Here is a 25644-nt window from a genome sequence, read left to right as displayed (position 1 = left end):
CCCAAAGTCGATGGGTTTGACACCCCTGCTGTTTGGCACAGTTTCTTGGGATTATAATTGTGAACAGGGGATTTGGCACAGCACTCAAATAAATAAAGAATAGCAAACCTTTTCAACTTTGGATGAAACCCAGCACCAGATTTGTTCCCGCTGTAAGATCTAGCCTGCAGCTGACCGGGAGCTGCTTGTCAGTGGTGGGCAACATTTGCATGTCCTCACTTGTCCTGTCGTGTTTCTGCAGGCCCCTGGTGACTAATTTATCAGGGCTTGTGCTTTCAGATATGATATATGATGTAGAACCTACTGGAGGATGATGGGTGAAATTCTCAAAACATATTTGTATTCAGTGTACAAAAAGTGTTTCATGCCTCCTTTACTGCTAGAAGGACTGTGTGCCCTTTTTAAAGGTTTCACATTTTTAAATACTGTTCCTCACTTTCATTTAGAATATACTGCATAACAAGGTAATTTAGTGTAAATCAGTATTTATTGTAAATCAAAAATGTTCACGTAATCTCGGACAGTTATTACTCGTAGTGGTAAGGAATAAGTGGCCTGTTGTCTGAAATTTGTTTTGGATCATTTTGCGAAGGTTTTGGTTTATAATCTATTTAAAAAAATGAATGAATGCCTGAGAAAACCTTAATGTGAGGCAAATAGTGGCAAATCCGTGGGAAGAAAATATTTGTGGGTCTATTTTTAGAAGCAAGGCCCAGATATGTTTAATAATAATGCTTCCTACATGGGAATGTTGAAAGAGCCACACCATTACAGGGTTCAGAATGCCCTCATTCCCAACTTCAACTGGCTTCTGAGGTAGAAGTGAGGCAGCATTATGCAATACAATACAACATACATTACCTCTCTGTTTCTGTATTTATTTAATATAGATGATTATTATTGTTATTATTGTTTGATATCACATGATGTAATTTTATTTTACATTATGTCATTTCTCAAAGTCTAGCCAGCATCATACATATAAACAAACATTTATCACAAAAAATAAAATGTAGGAAGGCCCAATGTCCCGGTTCTTGTTGGGATTGAGGGATAGGGTGAAGTGTAAGCGCTATATGGACCTCCAAATGGAGAGTTTTGAGCAAGCAACCAAAGAAACCCACAAATATAATATTTTTATGTTTTGTTTTGTTTTGCTAAATATTGCAGTACATTTTGCATTGTCTTAGTACAATGTAGTTTTACTGTATTATGGCCTCGTTCTTCATAGCAAGCATTAGAATCCACTAGTAGTAAATCCCAGTAGCTAGCTAGTTGGTTACATTTCCCATTCCACCTTAAATGCTGCAGCATTTACATTCTGATGCCTGAGGCTGCAGCAAAATTTAAGGTGGAATGGGAAAAACTGGAAAAAAGCTAGAGAATGACTAAATGTATCTCCCTTTTAGGGGTAAATAATAATAAATCATTCTCACATCACACCCCAACCACTATTGGAAAGACATATGATGCCCTAAATCAATCTAAAGTCCAGAAGCGAGGTTCAAGAAATTTACCTTGCCTCTGTTATCACCAGACTGGCAGGGTTGTCTAAAGAGCACCACAATTAGCCTGCTTATAAGGCAGTGTTCTTTTTTTTATTTCATTATTTCTACAGTGTATCAGGTTCTTGAATCATTGTTCCATTTCTTATGGGAAGGATTTCAAACACTTCCCCTTGTAACTCGGTTCCAAAGGGATTCTAAAACATTCTAAAAAGACATTCTAAAACAAGGGGTCAGGGTACAAAGGAGAAATGGATTTCGGTCTCTGAATAAAAGTCAGTTTCTTAATGCATTTTTTTAACTTGTTGGAATTTGTGCTCCTCTAGAGATAGCTGAGTAAATAAATGAGTGTACCACCTTTTTTTATTATTTATTATACACAGACATTCAGCACCCTTTTAATGCTGTCACATCATGGACATTTTACATCTTAATAAGATTCAAAACCATTTTCATGCTAAGTAGCTGTCTTACAAAGGTCAGTGATAAGCCAACATAGCAGAGGTGATTTACATAAATGTCCTGCTATTTTTGCAGGTGTCTCCTTTTAGTGCTGCAGATCAGGTTAGCCAGCAGTACAACTCTCGCTGTACCTGCTGACATTGTCTAATTAGTGCCTTTGCTGCTCTTGTGTGGGTAGTAGGGCAGGAAGTATTTAAAAAAATATATAACTGTGAAAATAACTTTAGTTACATTGGAAACATCCTCTTGTGCACAGACTCATCACAAATACTTTTTTTCATCATCTTTATGTTGGCTACCATGAATACGATAGTACAAACATCATAAATATTTAAATACCAGCTTCAAATCTCCGTTTTTATATATTGCACATATAAAACCCTCCTTTTTTATAAAATCTGAAGGACAAACTGCAGAACTGTACGTCCTCTGCTAGACTCTACGCAAGACTTCAGTCCAAGCAGGTCTTGTTTCAACTTTTGTATTTTTAGGTTCCCTTCCTCATTCCAGATATTCAACACCGCTCTTCATTGTCTAACTCTGTTCATCACACTGCTTCTTCTCCCGCAGGACGCGTGTCTTTCTTCTCCTCGGGCTCGGAGAATCTCCACCGCGTGGAGAAGGTTGTCTGGGGCACGCGGTATGCCATCACCGTGTCCTTCACGTGTGACCCCGATCACGGGATTGCTGACCCCACTTTGCCGTAGGGTCCCTCTTCAGCTTCGGAGATTTGCACCTTGCTGGAGCCCTGGAGTGAAAAAACAACAAAAAAAAAAACACAAAAAATATGTGAGGAATATGTACTGAAGCACAGATTCCTGATTTATTTGCAGCTTTTGAGCAATGGCTTTCTTGATTTGCTTGTGGAATTAGCATCATTGCAATGTTAATAATAATAATTCATATTACAAGTAATGTACATGTTATTTAATTTCTTTTTTAATTAAGACATGATGTTTTTACTGGGAAAAGGGACTTTTTATTGAGAAAAATTACTTTCACACTTTTTACACAAGTTTGTCTTGTGTAGATTTTCTGACTGCATGGTTTTCTTCTGTCTGATTGTTCCTTTTTCTTTTTTGGTCCTATTTGTCACAGCTGGATCAGCTGTAACAGTTAAATCAGACAGACTGTGCAAGTGGGTATTCCCAACAGGTGGTATGAAAGAAATTGCTTACAAAAAGGCAGCTAGGTATCCTACTGATGCAGCTTTTCAGGAGCATATGCATGAGCCTATTGCTGAATATGTTTCTTTTTTACTCTGCAATATCTTCTTATAAAAGTAACAATGCGAGGCTCAACAAAACGTTCGCAGTATGAATTCCAGATGCCTAATGAGACTTAATGAGACATACAAGTCACTTACTCAATAGTCTGAAAGAACTGAAAAAACCCTCACTTAAAAACTAACTTTTTGCTAGAGATGTACAAATAAATTCAGCTAGTGGGTTAGCTTAACCATTTCCAAAGCTTTCCATCAGGAAATACAGCATTTAGTGTTTACTGGTACATTCCAAGATTGCATTAATAAAAATAATGCTTCATTAAAGTAAATCAAATCCATGCAGAGTGCGCAGTGACTGCTATTCACAGAGACGTCAGCAGACGAATATCAGTAATTTACTGTATTTGTGTTTATTAATTCTAACATTAATTCTAATGCTAAGTTGTGTTTGTATAGGTAAAAACAGCATGCAGTTTGTTTTAAGCAATATCCATGACTCCCTAAGACATTTGGCACTATACTGTACAATATATTACAAAACTTTAAACGCAGTCTGAAAGAAGGCAAGTGATACATTTTATTGCACGTTCTTGGTCATGCTGTTTATACTGGTCCATGTTTGGGTGACAATCATGATGGTTGTGTTGGTTGTTTGGCTTTCTCAGGTTGATCATGTTTGAAGACCAGCTAAAATAAATTCAAATGTGAACAAATACACTCTATGCTGGTCATGTTGGTCATGCTGGACGACCAGTTTTGTTAAGTATAGTTAAGCTTGGTCATTCTGGTGGTCTAGTTTGGTCAGTTTGATGATGCTTATAGACCAGATAAACCATCAAATGAAAACATTCCCTCTACTGGGCTGAGTCAACTAGCTTAATCAGCTTTAACTGACTGTTGGCTGTATTTTGCCCACCTAGACTCATTGATTGGCTGTTTGCATCTTATTTTCTTGATTTCTCTTCGTAAATACCTTTTTTAATTTTCTTGGGTAAAGAAATATACTTTTTTTCAGCTTTTTCCCCACCCCAATTTTCTGCTGTCAGTGCAAAAAGATTTAACCTTTAACACGATCAAGCAACACCTTTTTTAAAAAGGGAATAGAGATTAAATAGGTCTCTAATGTGTCAGATTGGCAAAATTTGAGTTTGTCGTTAATATGATCCAGAAAACTGCAGATCAGTTGAACTGTGGAATCTGGCACTGCAGCAGGGATTATACAGAAGAGAGGAGCTTTACATTTCTCACACTGTGTGGCCTTCTTTCCAAAGTGTCATCTGCTATACTGGGAAATCTGAGCTGTCTGCTGTTCCAGTAGCATCAGTGATGTCTCACTGCAGTGTACCCTGTGTTGCTTATGAAGCGACCATGAGCACCAAATGAACTGTTCTGCTGTAAAAGTACATGAATGCTAAATATTCTGATTGAGGCTTTTTACTGTTACACCATGCAGAAGAATGTGAATTCATTTGCCGCTGTTTTCTAAATGTGCGCATGATTATCTTAAATTAATTCTGCTTATTCAAAGAATGACTGAATGATTTTTGTAATAAATGTCATTTAATGATCTCAGTGCTTGTGATTTAATTGTGTAGTTCTGTCTAATGAGCAAAGTTTCAGGGCGTTTAATGGATCATCATGTTCCACAGAGAGAGTCAATCAAATTACTGCCACTAAAAGGAATTACATCAGTATCCTTTTACGATTGTGCACACATTTGTTCTCTAGACTCTATAAAGAAATAGAGGATCTATATAAGGTTATTTAAGCAATGCTATAGAACAGTGGTTCTCAAACTTCGTCACAGTGCACAGTGCAATGGGCACAGTGCAATCTCTGGCTATAATTGTCTATGCAAACAGAAAAATAACTTCGGCAGAAATCACATCTACATTTAATGCAGGAGACCCCACTCACAAAAGTATTATTCACACTAATTGACCATAAATATTATCTTGCATTTTTGCACCAATGTATTTGGCAATTTGTGACATTAAATAGCCTAATTATATTATAGTCTAACATATTTTGTCAATTTTGTTGCAAAAGTGATGTTCTAAGCTATTTTAATGAGAAAACACATGCAGAATGATTTGTATGATGTTCTAAGCTATTTTAATGAGAAAACACATGCAGAATTATTTTTATGCTTATGCATGATGTTCTAAGCAGTTTTAATGGAGAAGTGTTAAACAAAGCAGAATATGTTTTTTTTATTTACTCTTAAGTAGCCACATTTATCTTTGATTATAGGTTTGTATTTTCTCAGTGTCTTCATGAGGTAGAGTCACCTGAAATAGTTTTCTCAGCATCTTGAAGGAGTTTCCGGAGGTGCTGAGCAATGGTAGGTTAGGCAATTGTGGAGGCCAAAGATGTTTTGTTTTTTGTTTTTTACTACATAATTGTGTGTTCCTTTATTGTTTTCATGTATTTAATATTTCAAAAATGAATAAAATATGCTCCACAAGGTAAGTTGTATAAAATATATTGCTAATTCTTGCTAAAAACAGACTTACATTGTTAGGAAAAAGTCATGGTGGTTTAAATCCAGAAAATCTCATAATACAGACACTTATTTATACATTGTTCTGAAAAATGCAATATTTTGTCTTTACATCACAGGGAAATCTGTTTTGGTATTTAGCATTATGAAGATGTTCCTAAAAGCCAGTCACACAACTTATTTACTGAATGGTTCCATTACATTTGTATGTTTTTATCTTTATTCATTAGAAGTGGAAAGAAAAAACCTTTATGCCTTATGAGATATGAACTCTATTCTGAGTGGTTACTTTCTTCTTTTTTTTTCCTCAAATCTCTTTCTGGGTGATGGTGTGATGTCCTGCTGAGGTAAACTTATGACCCTGAATTTTCAATTTCCTTTGTTTTTTTTAGTCACGGAGCACAGCAGAGTATCATCTGCTGCTGGGTCCAAACTCCAGAGAGTTTACTCTGAGAAATGCTCCAATAAGACTGAGTCAGGAAGTGAAGGAGAATCATTTTGGTGAATTATTTACAGCAGGTGATTCAGAGGTTTCTCTCAGATCTGTTCCCCTCTATACTGTATGTTCTGTCGGTTTTGTCTCCCACACTGCTGAACTGACAGGAATGGAACACTATTATCTCTTATCACTTTCTGTCTTCTGTTTTTTTTTATCACTTTTATTATTCCGTTATTGAATTCTTTCTGATGTTTTTAGTATGGCTTTAAACTTTCTGACTAAACTTGAAATCCAAATAGGGCAGCTAGCAGTATTTCAGTGATTCAGCAGTCCATCATTAATAAAGAGGTTAGGTAATAACGGATCATATGTAACAGCATTACATTATCACGATCAATGTGTAGCTTTAAAAAGAGACAAGTAACCAGGTAATCAGTATCAGATTGCATTTTTGCAAGTTATATTTCCAATCCTGACTGATTGTGAGTCAATGATACAGACCACAGACTGACTGTATCAACATTCAAGGTTTGTTTGGTTGGTTCTTGTTTGGGTGAAGTATAAAGTATTGTGGGCTTTGGAGATATTGGAGACTTTGTGACATGGTGTGCACATGACTGCCATGTTCTATGTTGTTTTGATAGTAGCACAGTTATAGGACATTGTGTGTTTGTTTGGCTTTTATTTTGGCAGGCATTTGGTAGGAGATACATGATGTTCCGTTCCTGCTGCGTTACATCAGCAAGAGACTTAATTAGAGGTCTGTAATATTACTTAATGAATTATACATTGATTCGATTCATTGCCGGGATGATGAATATGAATAAGTATGAGATGATTGTTAAATTGATCATTTAAGTTTGATAATAAGTCAATCTTTTGCAGCAGTGGAAACTGAGTCTAGTCTCAGGAGCTCTTTTTACCCAAGTAATTGCTGTTTGAAGAGAACAGCCATGTCATTTCCTTAGGACCTTAAGTTACAGTATTGTAATTAATTTTAACTGAGAGCTGCTAAGCTGTCTACCGATTTCTCAGGAGTGAGGAGTTGGGATATTGTTGGATACTGTAATTAATTTTAACTGAAAGCTAAGCCGCTCATTGATCTCTCAGCTGAGGGACTGAAGTTTCACTTGAAGTTATAGAGTTCAGTAGGAATGTACTGTACTCTATACAGTATTCCTTAATGAATTCCATCAAACACTGTGGCACGCTTCCTTTATAGGATGCTCAAAGACGACGACGAGTTAAAAGGTAACACTTTATGTTGCCAAAGATCTTAGAGATGAGAAAAGCAGTAGAAAGATGATAGTTAATGAATATGCAAACCCGTCTGTTCACAGCACCGAGTGAGCCTAGAGTGCAGTGCCCCAGTGTACGCTATGAAAGAAGGCATATTATTGATGTTACCGACACACTACATATCATCATTTCAACTGAGAAAGCTGCATCTACGGCGAGAAAGTCTAATAAGATAAAGCAGTCTGACACGAGCTCGACCGCAGTGCCTCCGCTGGGGTGGTAATCCTTTTAACTCCATCTTACATCAGTCTTAATCTCATTACACTCCTGATGTGATCAAAGATGTTCCAGCTGGTTGCCAGTTCGATAGAGTGATTGTGGAGAGTGGAAAGACTGTGAGGACTGCCAGACATCAATCATTTGCCATTATTTTTCTTCTTCAGAAAGACAAACAACTTAAAGATTTTAAGTTGTTCCAGCAACTGCACAGTTTCAAAGATGTGAAGAATACTGTACATATGCCAAAGGGTTCTTTGAGCCACATCTTAAAAGAACCACTTTTGGTTCTCTAGTGAAACAAAGCATGAAAAGATGATGCAATTCTGCAACGATGTGAAACGATGGCTTGGTGGTTAGCTTGTTTGTCTCTCAGCGCTGGGGTCTTGGGTTCAAGTCCTTAACTGTGTGGAGTATTTTCAGTCTCCTTGTGTCTGGGGAATTGAATACTCTACTCTAAAACTGTCCTTGTGTGAATAGGTATGTGTGGAAATATGTGCATCCCTGTATGCCCAGATATGAATTGGCACTAATTGGCATTATAATTAAATAAAATAGGCATAAGCATAGTGTTTCATTAAATTAAGCTGGCAACACCTTTGCAAAGCTCAAAAGTGAGGTCTGGTGTCCCAAACCCACTCCCCTCAAGGCTCCCTTCACAAACCCGTTTCTTAGTCAATTTCATCCACTGGCCTCCCTGGTGACTAAGGCCATACCTAGCCACACTGGCACCATTAAAGCATGCTCAGTGCCAACAGTTTCCTGTGGACTCTGTTCACTATGGCAATAACTGCAAAACAAACCAGAATGCTGTTGTATATCATCAGCATACTTGATGCTATTGGTGTTCTGGTAGGTCACACAGTCAGACGTGAAGAGAGTGTACAGTAGGGGGCTCAGCACAGAGCCCTGGGGTTCCCTGTGCCTTGAGTTCTTGTGCTGGTATGTGGAACATTAATACATAAAAGTATAGACTTGAAGGAGTGTCAGGAGGATGACACAAAGATGTCTGCCGCGGTGGGTGCCATCTCAAAAACTGACAGTTGAGCTGACAGGTTTCAACTTACCGGTAAAACCTGTCAGTTTAAAGTTTTTTTTTTTGTTTTTTTTTTTTACAAAAAATGTGTTGTTATACTTTTAAAATGAAGGACAAATGTGCCCAAAAGGTTTTTGGAATGTTGCAATTGAATTATCATCTGTTATTCCTTAAAGAACATTTTAGTTTATGGAGCTCAAACACTTCTGATATATATTTTTTACTTATTTCTAATTGTTTCCCATTTTTCTCCCAATTTAACTAGGCCAACTGTCCCACCTATTCAGCTGCTACTCAGCTGTATATCCCCCTATCAAGACTAGCACATGCCTCCTCCGATACATGTGAAGTTATCCACTGCATCTTTTCCAACTTCTGCTGATACAGCACACTTGAAGGAAAGTGCAGTAATTCAGTTGTGATACATCAGCTCACAGACGGCTGATTGTGCTGATCAACATCACCCTAGGAGTGATGAGGGGAATAAACACCCATCTACCCACCCAGAGAGGACAAGGATTCAGGATTCGAACCAGCAATCTCCTGATCATAGTGGCAGCGCCTTAGACTGCTGGACCACACAGCGCCCCACTCTTGGTGGGTAGTGTCCTTTGATCCCTGATGAAGGACTTGAGGATGACCAACCTAAAAGAAGTGTTTAACAGAGCGTAGAGTGAGTGGACACAGTGTTTAAAAACTCCAGCAGCACTGCTGTGTCTGATATACTCATAGCACAACACACACTACACCCCACAACCATGTTAGTGTCGTGCACAGGGTGAAAAGTAGACAGTAAAGTATGGCCAGTGGGAGTAGAATCAAGGAAGTTGTCATGTAAATGTTGTGACTTGACTCTGCAAAATGCTTCTTCAAAGTCATCTTTTTTTATTAAGGTACAGTGTAGATAGGAAGGTAGCAGTAGCACAATTCTCATTATACAACAATTAAGTCTACAGATGCTCCTCACAGGAGTTGCAGTAGTGTGTATGAGTGAGTTAAACAGTCGGAAGCACCTCATGGGCAGTAAACTGCAGTGGTGTTTACCCTCTAGTCTTTGAGGAGTCATTGTGTAAAACCACTTATTTGCGAAACCCATTGATAAGGAAAAGAAAGGATATGGTTGATTTTCGGAGCAAATTCAAGGAGGCCGAATCTGTGAAATTTAAATAAATGGTGGCTGATCACTGGCACTCTCTCTTGTATGGCTTGTGTAATGTATTATTGTACGTGACTTTATTTAACGAGAGTCTTTTCCCCGCACTGCCATTAGGTAAAGTGATACTCTCAATATCCACATCTGACTCAAATCTTCCACTTTGAGGCTAATCCCACTTTAATAAATGATACTTAAGCAGACGTCCAGCGAGGTGCAGAGCACCGAGGGCTGCTCTAAAATCCATATCACTGCTTTGACCCTGCACTCGGTGTCGACTCGCTTTGAATTTGATGGCTGCCTGAACAGTCAAGTCCCAGAACTGAGCCTTGTGCTCTTTTACTGTCCAGATAGACAGTAAAAGAGCAGATAGAGACTGTAGTTTTTAGAGACTGTAGTTTTTTTTCTCTCTCTCTTTTTTTCATGTCACTGCTAGACAGAAGCACATACAGTACAGATTGAAGTGTTTTTTTCTTCTATACTGCTGAGATCGCCAAGTGCATTACAGAGAGTTGTGATTCAAAACGGAGGCCTTCAAGGCTATTGCTGTTTTCACAGCTTCTTTTGATTCTGTCCAGCTGACTTGTGGAGCCCAGCTGCTCAGTGATTCTTTCACATAATACGAAGTCTGAAATTTCTTTTAAAAAGACAGCGATGCACAGTTCTTTTAGTCCCCATTATACTGTATATTATACACATAACAGATGTTCTCTGGTTATTTAAATAAATCAAGGCAATCACATTTAAAACAGTTTGTTCATCAATGCAGGTCTGCAGACCAGATTTAACCATCACGTGAAGTGTTTTCTGTATTCTTTTATATATAGCATCCATATTCCTTTGCAATTTACTGAATTTGTAGCTGCTCAAATTCAGTGTGGTGTTTGCCCTATACTACATATAAATAAGAACTGATTAGATCGTTCTCTATAGTGGGAACTGGACAATATGTGTTTCCTGTTTTGCATGCACCTGACAGCAGTGTGTATTTTCTGTTAAGAAGGGAAGGTGGGAAAATGTTACCATGACCAACTGCTGCATCCATCTGTAGCACTAGTTTCTGTGAATACATTAACGTACGAGCACTGGGGTTCGGTCCAATCCATGCATATGAAGGAGAGTGAGACATGGGACAAGCAGCCGGTGACAAATGTCACAGTTACGGATGTGATCAGGGACATGATCACGCTCCAGCTGGGACTCTCTGGAGCAGGTTCTATTGAAGGATGAAATACGCAACCTGAATCAAAATCATGCCTTTCATGATGCAACTTATCATGAAAGACATCTAGTCTCCTCTGATTTAGAAAAATAGAACTCAGTATGAAGACTGATTTTGTTAAAGAAAGAGTTTACCTAAAATCACATTAAGTTCATTTTATAGGTACTTTTGGAACATTAACATGCAAACAACATTTACAAACAACCACAAACACACATTGTTTTCAATAATGTTGTGCATCTTTGGCTATATAAAACAGAATGGATGGAGGATATACAGCCTCTGGATTATCAGTGGCTCAACTGAAATGGGGAATTAATTTATGTTTTCTCAGTTTTCTCATAAATAGAAAGCATTGTATTTGTTCCTGAGTAATTGTTTGCTGACCGACTTTGTTTTTTTCAGAAGTAGAGTTGGGCAATGTGGTAAAAAATATTTTTGCTTTATATTTAAAAAAATATATACATAACATTTATCACAATATTTTGGCATACAGACTAAATCACTGGTAGATTCTTAAAAGCTGCATTTTAATATAATCTCCCATACTTAGTACAGTCATTAATGAAACAGTACTGATTATCATCTCTGTAATAAAAAAAAATATCTACAATATGCTATAAAAATATGTTGTGTATGATTATAACAAAGTTAATTACAATAAAATACTGTCCCTATTACATATACACATATCGCTACATTAATGCGGGCATACCAGGTCACTTTATTTTAGAACCTATGTAGTTTGCATCTTGCATTTTTACAATGATTATTTTATCTACTGCACTCTACTGTTATTCATAATAAAAGCATTTAATAGATCTTTCTGCCAAAGTTTTTATGCCCTTCATATATATATATATATATATATATATATATGTCTATTATCCTGTGTGTTTTTTACTCGTATTTATCTAAATATGATATACTAAATACTAAATACTGTGTTGATTTAATCTACTATATGCTTTAATTCCCTTAGTATTTATTGAATGTGCACCAGTTTTTATATTATTCCAATATTATCCCGATACATTTCCCACAATAACAGTGATATCACGATACTGTGATTCTGCGATAAGCAATATATCACAAGTCACTTCTCTACAGTACTTCATGCCATCTGTGTAACTGAAGAGGGTAAAATACTTCTAAATAAACAAATACCAGGAATTATGGATTTATTTCTGCCAGAGCAATAATTTGTAATTTGTAAATTTAGTGTGTTATAGGGGTGAGTTATAGGGAGTTTAGAGTCTCTATGTTTCAATAAAAAATATTGATATTTTTACTCTAAGTGGTCTAACGACTAAGGAACTGCCACTATGATCAAGAGGTCACTGGTTCGAATCCCAGTCATGCTGCTTGCTTTCACCAGCCGGAGTCCGAGAGAACATAACTGGCCTTGCTCTCTCTGGGTGGGTGGATGGCACTCTCTCAACACATCACTAATCAAAGGTTATGTCCATCAGCACCGCCGTCTGTGAGCTGATGTATCGGTACTGAGCGCGTTGTGATGCTACTCAATAATTCTGCATCAGCAGCAGTTACAAAAGAGGCGGTGGCTAATTTCACATGTATCAAAGGATCATGTATCAAAGTATCAAAGGGCATTACTAGTGATATTGAGAGTTCAGCCAAGTATGTGGCATAGCTAAATTGGGAAGAAAATTAGAAGAAAAAAATGTTTGACACAACATATTTTTAATATAATGCAAGCAAAAACAATACAATATATCGCAAAATCAATATTTCATCCCATCCCTATTCTGGTGACCTGTCTTTCTGAATTGCCACAACACCTCTACAATACCTATTATATATAATCTAAAAAGCAACAAAAACAACAAATTAACTTAAATTTGTTTACTCCCAAATTAGCAGATTAATATATCTGATTTTGAGTGCAGTGGCAATAGCAGTGTATTAGACTCTTGAACTCTCATCACAAGGCCATGTATATGTGGGTTATAAATTAAACCTTGTTTTAACTAAGCATATGTTAATCAAGTATTAGCATATAAGTTTATATAAGCATTTCCAGAGTGAGAAACAAAACAAGGGGCACTATGCAAAAGTATCTGCACCCAAGAGATTTGAGCTCTCACCAAGCTCTAAGGTCTCAGACCATAATTAGCTTGTTAGGGCTATGGCTTGTTCACAGTCACTGTTAGAAAAGGCCAGGTGATGCAAATTTTCATTGGCTCCTCTATGCAGCTGCTTAGAACTCTTAATTAAAATTAAAATAATGAATGTCCTTAAGCAATACAAGGAGGTTGAGTTGATCATATATTTAGTTTGTAATGTAATTATGAAATGACAATTATCAGGAACACGTCAAGCTAAGAGTCAGTAGAAACATTGAAAGAACATTGAGAAAAAACAATCACAATCACACCCCAGCTGACAGTAAAACACCCTCAGAAAGATTTACCAGACTAAACTGGTGGTGCACTGTTCTACTGTGCAGCAAATATGACCTTCTGAAAAGAGCGATCAGAAGAAAGCCCACACAATTTAACAATGAAACATCTATACAAGCATTATGCCTTTTAAAAACAAGCGCTCAAAAATGATGGAGTCATATGTGTATAGATTATGAAAATAATATTTTTTCAGCTTTTAAACATGAGGGTCGGTTGATCAGTCTTTTGAGGTTGTATTGCAGCCAGTGGCACAAAAATATTTCACAGGTTGAGGGAAGAATAAAGAATTGATTCAATTAAATACCAGAAAATTCTAAAAGAAAACATCACTATAAACATATATCAGAATCCAGAAAAGGCTACCTCAAAAGGCCCAAGCTGCAGCTGGGAGCAAGCACATCTAGCTTTTTGTTGTTGCAGATAAGATCATCTGGGACACAATAAAACTAATTTTAATCACAGCTAAATGTTTATAATGTAAACCATCTGTTTTAAATAGTTAATCTTATTACTAGCTCTTAATTGCCTCTTATTGATCAACTTAAATTTTAAGATTAAGTTTTTAATTAACTTTGATTAACTTTTTTAAAGTTGATAAGCCAAAAACAAGAAATATCCTGCATTTATAATCCTTGCAATGAAACAAACATCTTCCAACTTCGATCTTTAAAGTGGCAGCCTGTAAGTTTTTATGGCACTAAGCATGCTAAAAAGTACAAACATACGTTGTGGTGCAGTCTCTTTTCAGAGTGAATAATCATCATTTTAACGAGGATTGGCAGCACCAAGGACCCGGTACCTACCAGACACCTGTTTTTAAAATGAATGTAGGTGACTTTGCAGAATTGGTAGAAGAAGCACATGGATGCCATTTATTAGAATATTTTACCCATCTCCTCACTCAGGAACACCACTGCTTTTAATATAAAAGAAAAAATCTTAAGGACTGCTGCTTTAACTTCATTTAGTTTCAATCTTCAACTTTACCTTGTTTGTTAAATTTAGGTCATCTATGTATTTGTCTAGCTCTTCACATTAAAAGAGGTTCTGACTAGGAGTGCCTAAACTTTTGCATGCCACAGTATGTACACAACCTGTCGGAGCAACGTGTGACCTGTAATAATAATAAAGAAAATTTTAAATTTTCTGAAACCGTGTCTCTGCTCTATACAAACGCAAAACAGAGTTTCCCAGTGTGACAAATTCAAAGGCTATTTATTTCTATTATATAATCATTTATTATCATTTTTTTTCCTTCACTTTAGCCATAGACGTTGTCCATCATGTGCTGCACTGTGCACTAAATGAAGAGAGCACAAATGCCTGCTTGACCTGAGTTGCCTTCTTTTTCATTTCCGTTCCGTTAAAGCAGTAAATTAGTCTGCGAGTCTGTCTGGTCCTCTGATTAAGGAGCTGACCTTGCTCACATCACACATGCGCTCAGCAGACCTCCTTGCTGATGGATTTGGTATAGAGTTTGCTGCAAAGATTCATTTTTAGTGACACAGATTTGGTTTAAAGGTGCTCGAGGCAAGGAAAAGCTGTTTTATGTTAAAATTCTGGGTTTGGTTGGTTGTGTTGTGTTGGTTTGGTTTGTGTTTTTTGGGATATTTTTGAGGAATGTAGTGATTTTGAAAAAAGCTGAGGTTTTAAAGAAGAACTTTTGCAGGGGAAAACTGTGAGAACAAAGTTTAACAGTGACTCATAAATGTCAGTCTCATTATCTTCAATGATTTCCACAAAATGCTCTTTTCTTATCCTTCCTTAACCTGTAGAGATCATTTTTAAGGAGGCACTGTAAGAACATGGTGTTGTTATTTTTTTCAGATACAAGGAAGTGTAATTTTTGGTACAGTACAGAAAGTGGTGCTCATCAGATACTATGTACTGTGTGGTGAGCAACAGATACTAATAGGAAAAACACAGTTTACTGGGAATCATAGTGTCTGGCACAAAATACAAAATACATCAGTATCTTGTGCTCATCACTTATTATCTGGTGCTCACCACTTAATATCTTGTGCTAAACGCATAGTATCTGGTGCTCAGTACATAGTATCTGGGGCTCACGACAAAGCATCTGGTGCTAACAACACAATATTCTGGTGCACACCATGTAGTATCTTGGCCTCACTACATAGCCTCTGGTGCTCACCATGTAGTATCTGGTACTAACGACACAGTATCTGCTGCTCACCATAGAGAATCTGCTGCTCACAATATATAGTGTGTTTTTGCTTTCACATAGTATCTGTTGCTCAGGTGCTATGTAGTGAGCACCAGATACTATGTAGTGAGCAACAGATACTAATAGGAAAACCACAGTTTACTGAGAAACATAGTAGCAGGCACACTACATAGTCTATATTGCTCATCACTTAGTATCTGGTTCTCACCACTTAATATCTTGTGCTGATCGCATAGTATCTCTTGCTCACTACATAGTATCTGTTGCTCACTACACAGCATCTGGTGCTCACCATGTAGTATCTGGTGCTCACTACACAGTATCTGGTACTCACTATGGAGCATCTAGTGCTCACTACATAGTACCTGGGGCTCACTACATATCATCTGGTGCTCACCATGTAATATCTGGTGCTCCCTACATTGTATCTGACCCTCCCCACATAGTATCTGGTCCTCACCACATAGTATCTGTTGCCAATTACACAGTATCTGGTGCTCACCACTTACAATCTGGTCTTCACCACATACTGTAGTATCTGGTGCTCCCCCCATAATATCTGGTCCTCACGACTTAGTATTTGGTGCTCATCTTTTTGTTTTTACCTAAACAAAACTTACACCATGTTCCTTTTACCTGAAAAAATATATACACCATGTCCCTTCAGGGGCTCCGTAGGTTTCACAATACCCTGACCAATAATAAGACAGTACTTTTTGATTATTTGACCTCAGTTCTATTTGCATATTGACTATAGATTATTTCTATAAAATACATATGATTTGAGTATTTATATATACACAAGACAATGCCAAAAATCTTGAGACAGCACAGGGAATGACTTGTAAACACTCACAACTGTACTGGCTGGGAGGTGTTATCTTGTGTGTGAGGTTGAACACCGGTATGCCAGCATTCTCATGATAAGGAGATGTGTTATCAGTGTTATCATATAACACTATGGCACAAATACTGCATGCTTTCAGTCTACAGAGAGTAAAAATCACATTATTGACAATGTTATGCTAAATAGCTTGAAAAAGAACAGTTTGTGTAGTGTGGCACACATTACTGAGTAATATCTTTAACTCCAGCTCTTTTGTAACACTGAACACGGCAGTGTTTGCCTTTAGGATTTTACTGTATGTGTTGGTGTCAATTTGTTTGGATGGATAGGAGAAGGTGAATGTGGATATGAGGTCAAGGAATCAAAGAGGCATAGGCTAATAGATGAAGCAGGATTTTCTTCTGATTAGCCTATAAACTTCAAATAAAAAGAAATCCACAGAATTTTCCAAAATGATGCACAGATTCTAAAATTGGTCAAATTGTTCTGATGTGAGATGATTTGTATGTGCTTTATGAGAGAATATACTAACTTGGATTTTCTTTTAGCAGTGGTGGTAATAAGAACAAATAGAAGTGATCGACTGTGGCTACTGTGTCTTTTGAGCATTTGTGTGTATTATTCTTTTAATAGGATCTATTCTGTCATATAACACCATGAATGAAGCTCTTCCGCATAAATTCTTCTTTTTTTAAGGTCAACTGTGTCGCAGACATCAGGCAGCACATCCATTATCATTCACTGTAGGACAAAAAGGTACTCTACAGGTACAATTTTGTTTATCACAGTACAAACTCAAAAGTACATGATCCTTCATGTCCAAATTTCTCTTAAAAGTAGGAAAAAGTATAATTAAGGTACAAATATCACTTAGGTAAAGGTAATAAAGAAATATACGCTTAAAGAATAGCATCCTATAGACAGTATTGTACTGTTTTTTATATGCTGTTGTTTTCTGTGAGAAAGGTGTAGGACTCATTATTTGATTCCATTTATACCATTTTGGAAAAATCCTAACCATCCTTCTTCTTCTTTAAACTTCTAAATCAATCTAAATAACTTTGTTTCAGGAGAGCTAAGCTACATCTCTCATGCTCTTTTGGGGAAAAAATAAGGAACTACTTCATCGTTAATAAAGCTCAAACTCCAGCCTCTCCACAACCCTTAAGTTGGGTGGGTGGGTGTTAAGTCCCAGGCTCAAGTTATCCAGCTAACTATTAAGAACTTCCATACATGTACATACAGAGTGTACCTACCTCAGCACGGCTGCTCTGTGCTCTGTGTTTCCCTGTCCCATCACTTCAGCCCGTCCTCGCCTCACTGCAGCTTCAACTGCGCCATCACCAGCGTCTCGGAGTTGAACTCGAACTGGTTGCTGGAGGACGCGGACTTTCCCCACGAGTACAAGCTGGGCGGCCGCTTCTTGAAGGAGGACGTGTAGCGGTAGAAGCTCTTGTGGCGGTTCTTGAGGTACTCCCTGTAGTTCTTGGTCAGTAAGGTGTAGAGGAAGGGGTTGATGCAGCTGTTGCTGTAGGTCAGACACGCCACCAGGTAGTTGATGCACGTGTGCGTGTGCGAGGCCAGCCTGAGGGGCTGGTGGTACAGGGGCAGGAGCTGCCAGATCCAGAAGGGTAGGAAGCAAGCCCAGAATACCAGCACGATGGTGAAGATCATGATCAGCACCTTCTGCTTTGGAGAGCGCTTGTTGCTGCTGCCTTTGTTGATGGCCGAGGACCTCTGGGAATCCAGGTACGTCCTGGCCAGGCGCGTGTACAGGTAGCCGATGATGAGCCCCGGTGCCATAATGCTGGTGCAGAAGAGCACAGTCAGGTAGATCTTGTACGCCTGAGGCGCCCAGGTGGGTGCGCACATGCGCTTGAGACCCCCGTCCGCGGCCTTTCTAGTGGTCTGGTTGACCATGATGATCATGGGCAGGGTGAGAAGCAGGGACAGGAGCCACACGCCCCACGCCATGGCTTTCCTGTAGCTCTTGGAGCGCTTGACCGTGTCCAGAGGCTTGGTGACGGCCAGGTAACGTTCCGTGCACATCACCGTGAGCGTGAAGATGCTGGCGTGCATGGTGAGAAGGTCCAGGCTCAGGAGGATGCGGCAGCCCACGTCCCCGAAGTACCAGTCCTTGAGAAAGTAGGTGCACACCACGAACGGGATGGTGGAGAGGTACAGCAGGTCCGCCAGGGCCAGGTTGATGATAGAGATGTACATGGACGTGGCGAAGCGGATGGAGTGGCACATCACGGCCAGCGTGTACACGTTGCCCGAGACCCCGACCACGTACACGAGGGACAGCAGCGTGCCGAAGGTGGAGGTGATCACCAGCTCGTCCACGGAGCTCGCGCTGGAGCTCGCGGCGCCCCCGCCGGACCGGCTCGCATTCATGGCGCTCCTGAGGATGCAGCCGGAGCGATGAGCCCCCCTTATCCTATCCTGCGATGCGCTCTTCGCGGGCGCGAGGTGCGCGCGCGAGCGTGCTTGAGAGCGAGCGCGCGTTTAGAGCGAGCGAGCGTCACCGACTCTGTCTGTGAGACACATGACGTCAGCGTGACCGGAATCGGAGCGGTCAGCACAAAAGCGAAAAGTTTAAAACAGGCCAAAAACAAAAACACGCTCTCCCGGTGTGTACCGCTTCTGTGGGCTGTTTTAATACCCTATCTCCAGTCTTCGTGGTGCGCCGACGCTCGCTGCACGCGCTGCAGGAAGTCCCTGACAAAAAAACACAATAAAAACACACAGCACACAGCATGAAAATAATCCGTGTGTGCGTTTGGACATTTCCTTGGCTTTATTTTCCTTCCTCCTCACTTTGCGTTAAAAACAGGCTGCCTGCTCGTCCGGCGGCGGCACCTATTTTACGCGCGGACTGATAGGCTATAAAAAGCGCCCCAACCCGGTGTACTATAAATAGATACAAAGATCTGGATCTGTACCAGCTGTACACCAAGCATCAGACCTCAAGATCTTGAGGGATTTGAGATATTACTGTTTTGTTTTGTTTATTGTTTGTCTCTGAATCGCATTGTCATTATCGCTGAAACGCGCAAAAAAAGTGTTTTTTTCTAATTCACGTTTTCTCGAATTTAACAAATAGTTACAAACAAAATGACTGACTACTCTTGAAAACGTTACAGTATTGCGTTTTTTTACAGCTTTAAAACTCCTTACATTCCGTTTTTGCATCCCCTTAAAATGATTAAAAACACATAAAACGCTATATACAGATGCTATAGCGTATATAAAGAGATTAAGTTAGATTCTATTAAATTTACAGTATCAGTCAAAACTTTAGACTGGTTCTTTCTCATCTGATGTTTTTCTTTATTTATTCATTTATTTAAATAATATATTTCTACATTGTAGTACATTGTAGATTAATATTAAAGAAAAGGAAAAAAATAAGTGACATATGGATACATTAGGTAGTAAATATCCAAAAAAATGTTTGGCCTCCACAATCCCCTGACCTAAACCTGATCAACTGAGATGATGATTTTGTGATTTGGGATGGGCTGGAGCTTCACAGCGTGAAGGAAAAGCAGCAACTTTCGTTCAGCACCTCCAGGAACTCATTCAAGATGCCGAGAAAAGTATTCCAGGTGACTCTCCCTCATGAAGACACTGAGATTAAAATACCAAGAGTATGCAGATCTGTCCTCAAAGATAAATGTGGCTAATTAGAAGAATCTTATGTATAAAACATATTCTAGTTTGTTTAACACTTGTTTAGTTTACAAAATAATTCCACATTACATTAGAAGAAACTGGTACTGTACATTTCCCCAGCAAACATAAAACAAAACCCTTTGACAACTTTCAAAAAAATCAATCATTGCATTGTTATTGTCCTGATAATTAAAAACACTATGTTTTTAAACAAAGTTTTGTTTAATGTTGAGAGAACGTTATAAGCACCAAAGTAATAAGTTTTGATGTTGCTCTGTGGCGCTCTTTTACGTACGAGCAGACTACAGTACATTAGCCTGAATAATTAAACAAAATGAATAAAACCTCAGCGTAATATTAGCCTATATGTAATATAATCACATATTGTGACATATTCTTTGTACAAGGCCCCATCAAACTCAAATTTAAGGTTTTTGTTTTATTTTAAAATTTAAACCAAGTCGCATAGAAAAGTGCGTTACTACTGTTTCTTTATATTTATTGTGTCGCGTTGCTACGCACATCATATCTACAGCTCTGGAAAAAAAAAGAGACCACTTCAGTTTCTGAATCAGTTTCTCTGATTTTGCTATTTATAGGTAAAATGAACATTGTTGTTTTATTCTATAAATATATATACAAAGTATTGTCATTTTAAGAGAAGATTTATTTGCAAAAAAGATGCATCAAAAAAGATGCAGAGCTTTCAGACCTCAAATAATGCAAAGAAAACAATTTCATATTCATAAAGTTGTAAGAGCTCAGAAATCAGTGTTTGGTGGAATTACCCTGGTTTTTAATCACAGTTCTCATGCATCTTGGCATGTTCTCCTTCTCCTTACACACTTGCTTTTGGATAACAAAAATGAAAATATACCTGTATTATGCAAAACTATCTTTAATTTCAGGCTGAAAATCTGTAGGACTACTTTTTACGTCACATTAAAATCCAGCCTGCTGAGTACAGTACAGCGCCAACACAACAGGTGCACTGTATGTGTGTGAATGTTGTGCATATGCGCGCGCACACGTGTATGCACGCGCGTTCCCACGTGCGCGCGCCAAGTGTTCACTTTGTTGCTGCGTCCTCAAGGGGAATACAATAACACGGCCAGGGACTCACACCGCGCCTTTCTAGTCCCTCCTGATCCGCCTGTACAGCCGCCTTATACCGCATCTCTGTATGAATGAATTCCAGCCTGCAACAAGTGCTATTGATTGAAGTGAATGTAGCTCACGGGCTCTGTGATTGCTGATATTGTTAATCTATGGCTTCTCTGAGTTCAGCCTTGGTGCACAAAGTAGAGAAATCAATGCCAATGAGTTTAAAAATATTGGCTGAAAATGAGCAGGACAGCAGGTATTGAAGAAAAAAGCTGTATCTACAAAATGCTGAGCTGGATGATAAATCCAATCTAGAGTGAAAGATTGTTGTCAGAAGCAAAATTGCTTATAAACTGTTTTTTTTAGGACAGTCCATGGATTATATGACAGTTTTAAAATACTGATAATTCTGATGCTGAATGAGTATTATTGGATGTATATGCACTTTTCATATGAAGCTATACTGTAAAATAGAACTGCTCTAATTATTGAAGTAATTGTGTTATTGTAACATAAATCCTACAGAAACGTAAGCCGATTGAGTCAACCTAACTCAAAAATGAACAGTTAATATACACGTTCACTTAATTTGCGTGCAGGTTTTGAGTTCATTGAGTTTATGTGATTTCAATTATGTTATACTGACTGCACTAATCTGAGTCATTTCAATGAAATAGGTTTTGTAGGGTGTGCCTTATATTGGTAGTGCATATACAGTATATATATAAAGCTCTGGAAAAAAATGAGACCACTTAAAAATGATGAGTTTCTTTAATTTTACCAACTTGAAAACATCTGGAATATAATCAAGAGGAAGATGGATGATCACAACCCAACAAACCAAGCTGAGCTGCTTAAATATTTTCACCAGGAGTGGGATAAAGTTATCCAAAAGCAGTGTGTAAGACTGATGGAGGAGAACATGCCAAGATGCATTAAAACTGTGATAAAAAAACAGGGTTATTCCACCAAATATTGATTTCTGAACTCATAAAACTTTATGAATATGAACTTGTTTTCTTTGCATTATTTTAGGTCTAAAAGCTCTGTTTTTTGTTATTTCAGCCATTTCTCATTTTCTGCAAATAAATGCTCTAAATGACTATTTTTGTTTGGAATTTGGGAGAAGTATTGTCCTAGTTTATAGACTAAAGCAACAATGCTCATTTTACTCTAACATATACCTATAAACAGCAAAATCAGATTTGTCCTCTTTTGAACTCTGCTATGTCACCCATAATGTTGTGTGCATTGCAATATTTTGAGCAAAACCGTGCTCTTACCCTGCTAACTGAACCTTCACAACTCTGCTCTTACTCAATGTGCATGTGTGTGTGCACCGTTTGAACTCAGCCTGATATTTATGTTTAAACTATTTAAGTGACTATACTATATAAACTATAAAAGTGTACATTAACAGTTCATTTTATGTTTTTTCATGACATTGGTCTCACATTGACCTCCACAGTTCCTCTGAACAGTCATAGTTATGACCTGGTCTACAGTTTGATCTTTCTCATCAGATACTCTACCAGTTTAAACATGGCGCACAGAAAAAAGTTAATAAATTAGATTCATTAATCAGCAAGAGAAGCAGCCTTAAGGGGTAAGTGTATAATATAATAACACAAACAACTGCTAATAATACAATTAATTTAACCTCAAACAGAACACACAGAATAACTCTGAAGGAAAAGATAGTGACAGAATAACACAGAGCCTGGTTGGTCTGGATAGGATGATGATCTAAAAGAAGAGCCTGAAACAGCTATCTATGGATGTGTCTGGGCCTGCAGCTATAGAAACACCTAAGAAATCACACACACACATACAAAAAAAACTGAAGAATCAGACACAGAACAGAAATATTACCACCAAAGATCATAACAGCCCATTTTTAATAACATTCGGTACTTCAGGAACTCTCCTGCCTTGTGGGCAATTTCATTTCATCTTCAGACAGTTATTTAGAGATACTTATGATGGATGAGTGATCGTTCAGTGTTTGACGAGTCACAGAAAAGCTTGAAAGTTTGATTCGTCTGACAGAGCCTAACTTCATATTGTGGCACCCTTGCACATTCTACATCGAAGGACTAGATTTTTATGTTTTATAAAACGAACGTTCATTAGAATTAGCAGAGAAGTTGATTAATTAAAGAAGCCGTGTTTACTACTTTTATTGGCAATTTTTTTTTTTAATCTTTTGAAATATTTTTGATCAATTCATGAAATGTCCGTATTAAGTAAATTAAACTTTGTAAAAAAACAAACAAAAAAAAAACACCTGAGGTGAATTTAGGATGATTTTATTTATTTGATTTAAAAAAATCATTTTTTTATTTAATTAATGCTTAATTTCTTTGATACTTAACGTGCTTGTTTTGATTTTTGTGGTTTAACATACAGCTAGAGCTCAGCAAAAATATTTTTTTACGTTCACACAAGAAAATAAACCTTGTATAGCCAGACTGTCCCATCTGACCTTATGTCCCAATTACTCTTAATTCACCCTAACTGAAACGGAAATGGTTCGCCAGACATTGATCCAATTTTAGACACAAGCTGTGGCAGAAGGAAGAAACCTGTTATGGCTGAAATTGGATCACTGTCTGACAGTTTTTATTTTAGATTTATTCATTTTAGAAGTTTTCTTACTTTTGAGAAACCCTGCACAGTATATGTGAGTTTTAAAGCAAGAATAATACTTAATGGTGAAATTCATAAATAATATGATGATATGACTACTCAGGTAAAGTTAAAATAGGATCTACTAAGTAGTATGTTAAGAAAAGTGTGAATCTTTTTTAGATTAGACTTGTTAGTGGGGAAAACAGAACAAAACTGGAGAAGCATTTCTTATAGGCTTACTTGATTAAAGAGAAAAAAAGAAATTTAAACTAGGCAGAGCAGACATACAGATTTTCTTTTACACTTACATCTCTTTTACAAAAATGTTTCTTCATAAAACCAATCATGGGTCTTCTGAACCCTTTATTTTTTAAGAGTGTTGAAAACAATTAAATCCCCATTATAAGAATTTATGGTATAGCTACCCTTCTGAAGCAACATATATTGTTAAGCAGAGCAAAAAAATGGACTGCTGAGAACAAAGGCATCTTTAATGACCAGAGGGCAGCCCTCCCTAAATCTCCATGCATTGCAGAAGCTGAAATAAACTTATGAATATGAAGACACATCAAGTTCAGTAAAAATGAAAATATACTCTACTGGAAAGGCAAAACTGAAGAAAGTAAAAAGCAGAAGAACAAAGAAATGTTTGATGACATGAAAAGGAAAGTTGAATGAAAAGGTAAAAACTGCTTTGAAATGGGTTTCGTCAACAGCATCTGCACTTCTGAACCCAAAGTGCACCGAGAGGTTCTTTCTATATGTTCTGAAGAATAGCTTTGTGAATTGCCTATTTCAGCTGCTAGTTTGGGCCAGTGGCTCAGAAATGCCTCCCCTATGTGAAAGCTCCCTTATGGCAGCATCATTTGCTTTAAAGTACGCATGCACCCCTATGATGGCCAGAGGTATGAGATGATCATCGCTGCTGTACCAGAAGTCCAGAAGGTGAGAAGATATCTGATCCAACCTTGCATCATTTTTCTATTAGACTGAAGAAGTAGTTTCATAGTATATCTACTTGCTAAGCATGGAGATCTGTAGAATATGTAGAACACTGGGTTTATGTGAAGGTACACGAAAAGGTGAAATAAACCAGGAGTCCAGGAACCATACAAGGTAACCTTGCAACCACTGTAGCAGTTAACGTAGATGGGCTAAAACCTGGGCTAAAACCCGTGGATTTAGCCTTGTGTATGTCACCATGGATGAACTCTAAAGCTAACTGTGTTTTTTTTAAGGTATTAGACGTTACATAAGTAATAATATAAAAGTTACAGACTAGTTAACTATACACTATTGTGATGAAAATGTGTTAAACTATATCCAGTGTTATGTGAAAAACTTACTACTTATATAAAAAAGGAATATTGTATTTGTTCATGTGTTCATGACCAATGTGTATGCTTGTTAGGTGCAAGCACTTTGCTTTTGGATTTGCATGTGTGTCTCTCTCTCTATCTCTCTTTCTCTCTCTCTCTCTCTTTCTCTCTCTCTATCTCTTTTTTTTGCCCTTTTTACAGGTAAACCCACTTACTTGCTCTAATCAGGTGGATTCCAGCTGTCCAGTTGGCCTGGAGTCTTTACCTGAGTAATTGGGGGAGGAGCCAGTATTTAAAATTCAGGATCCAAGATGGCTTCCACAGATGATTAAGCCTAGTCCCGGACCACACAGCTTTTTGATACGGTGTTTTAGATTGAAAGAAAAATATA

At 37.9% G+C, this 25644-nt stretch overlaps 2 protein-coding genes across 2 annotated transcripts in view; one reads left to right on the top strand and one right to left on the bottom strand.

Annotated features, from left to right (window-relative positions):
• uts2r2 (urotensin-2 receptor 2) overlaps window positions 1-4764 on the top strand; it is a 39354-nt gene extending 34590 nt beyond the window's left edge. Inside the window, exon 9 of the mRNA XM_007259177.4 lies at window positions 2538-4764. Coding sequence (XP_007259239.3) covers window positions 2538-2674 — 137 coding nt within the window. The 3' untranslated portion in view covers window positions 2675-4764. The remainder of the gene's footprint in view (window positions 1-2537) is intronic.
• LOC103043460 (urotensin-2 receptor) lies at window positions 2626-18996 on the bottom strand. Its single transcript, XM_007259353.3, has 2 exons — window positions 17778-18996; window positions 2626-2715 (listed from the first exon to the last, which is right to left on the bottom strand). The coding sequence occupies exon 1, from the start codon at window positions 18916-18918 to the stop codon at window positions 17839-17841; it is 1080 nt and encodes a 359-aa protein (XP_007259415.3). The 5' UTR covers window positions 18919-18996; the 3' UTR covers window positions 2626-2715; window positions 17778-17838.
• Between the last annotated feature and the right edge of the window lie 6648 nt (window positions 18997-25644).

This window comes from Astyanax mexicanus, chromosome 15 (assembly GCF_023375975.1).
Source record: "Astyanax mexicanus isolate ESR-SI-001 chromosome 15, AstMex3_surface, whole genome shotgun sequence".
NCBI classification, from domain to species: domain Eukaryota; kingdom Metazoa; phylum Chordata; class Actinopteri; order Characiformes; family Acestrorhamphidae; genus Astyanax; species Astyanax mexicanus.
Note: the sequence above shows the minus strand (reverse complement) of the source record. Positions and strands in the feature narration are given on the sequence as shown.

Excerpts from the sequence above, each read along its gene's own strand:
- LOC103043460 (XM_007259353.3), bottom strand. The coding sequence starts at position 18,918 with ATGAATGCGAGCCGGTCCGGCGGGGGCGCCGCGAGCTCCAGCGCGAGC.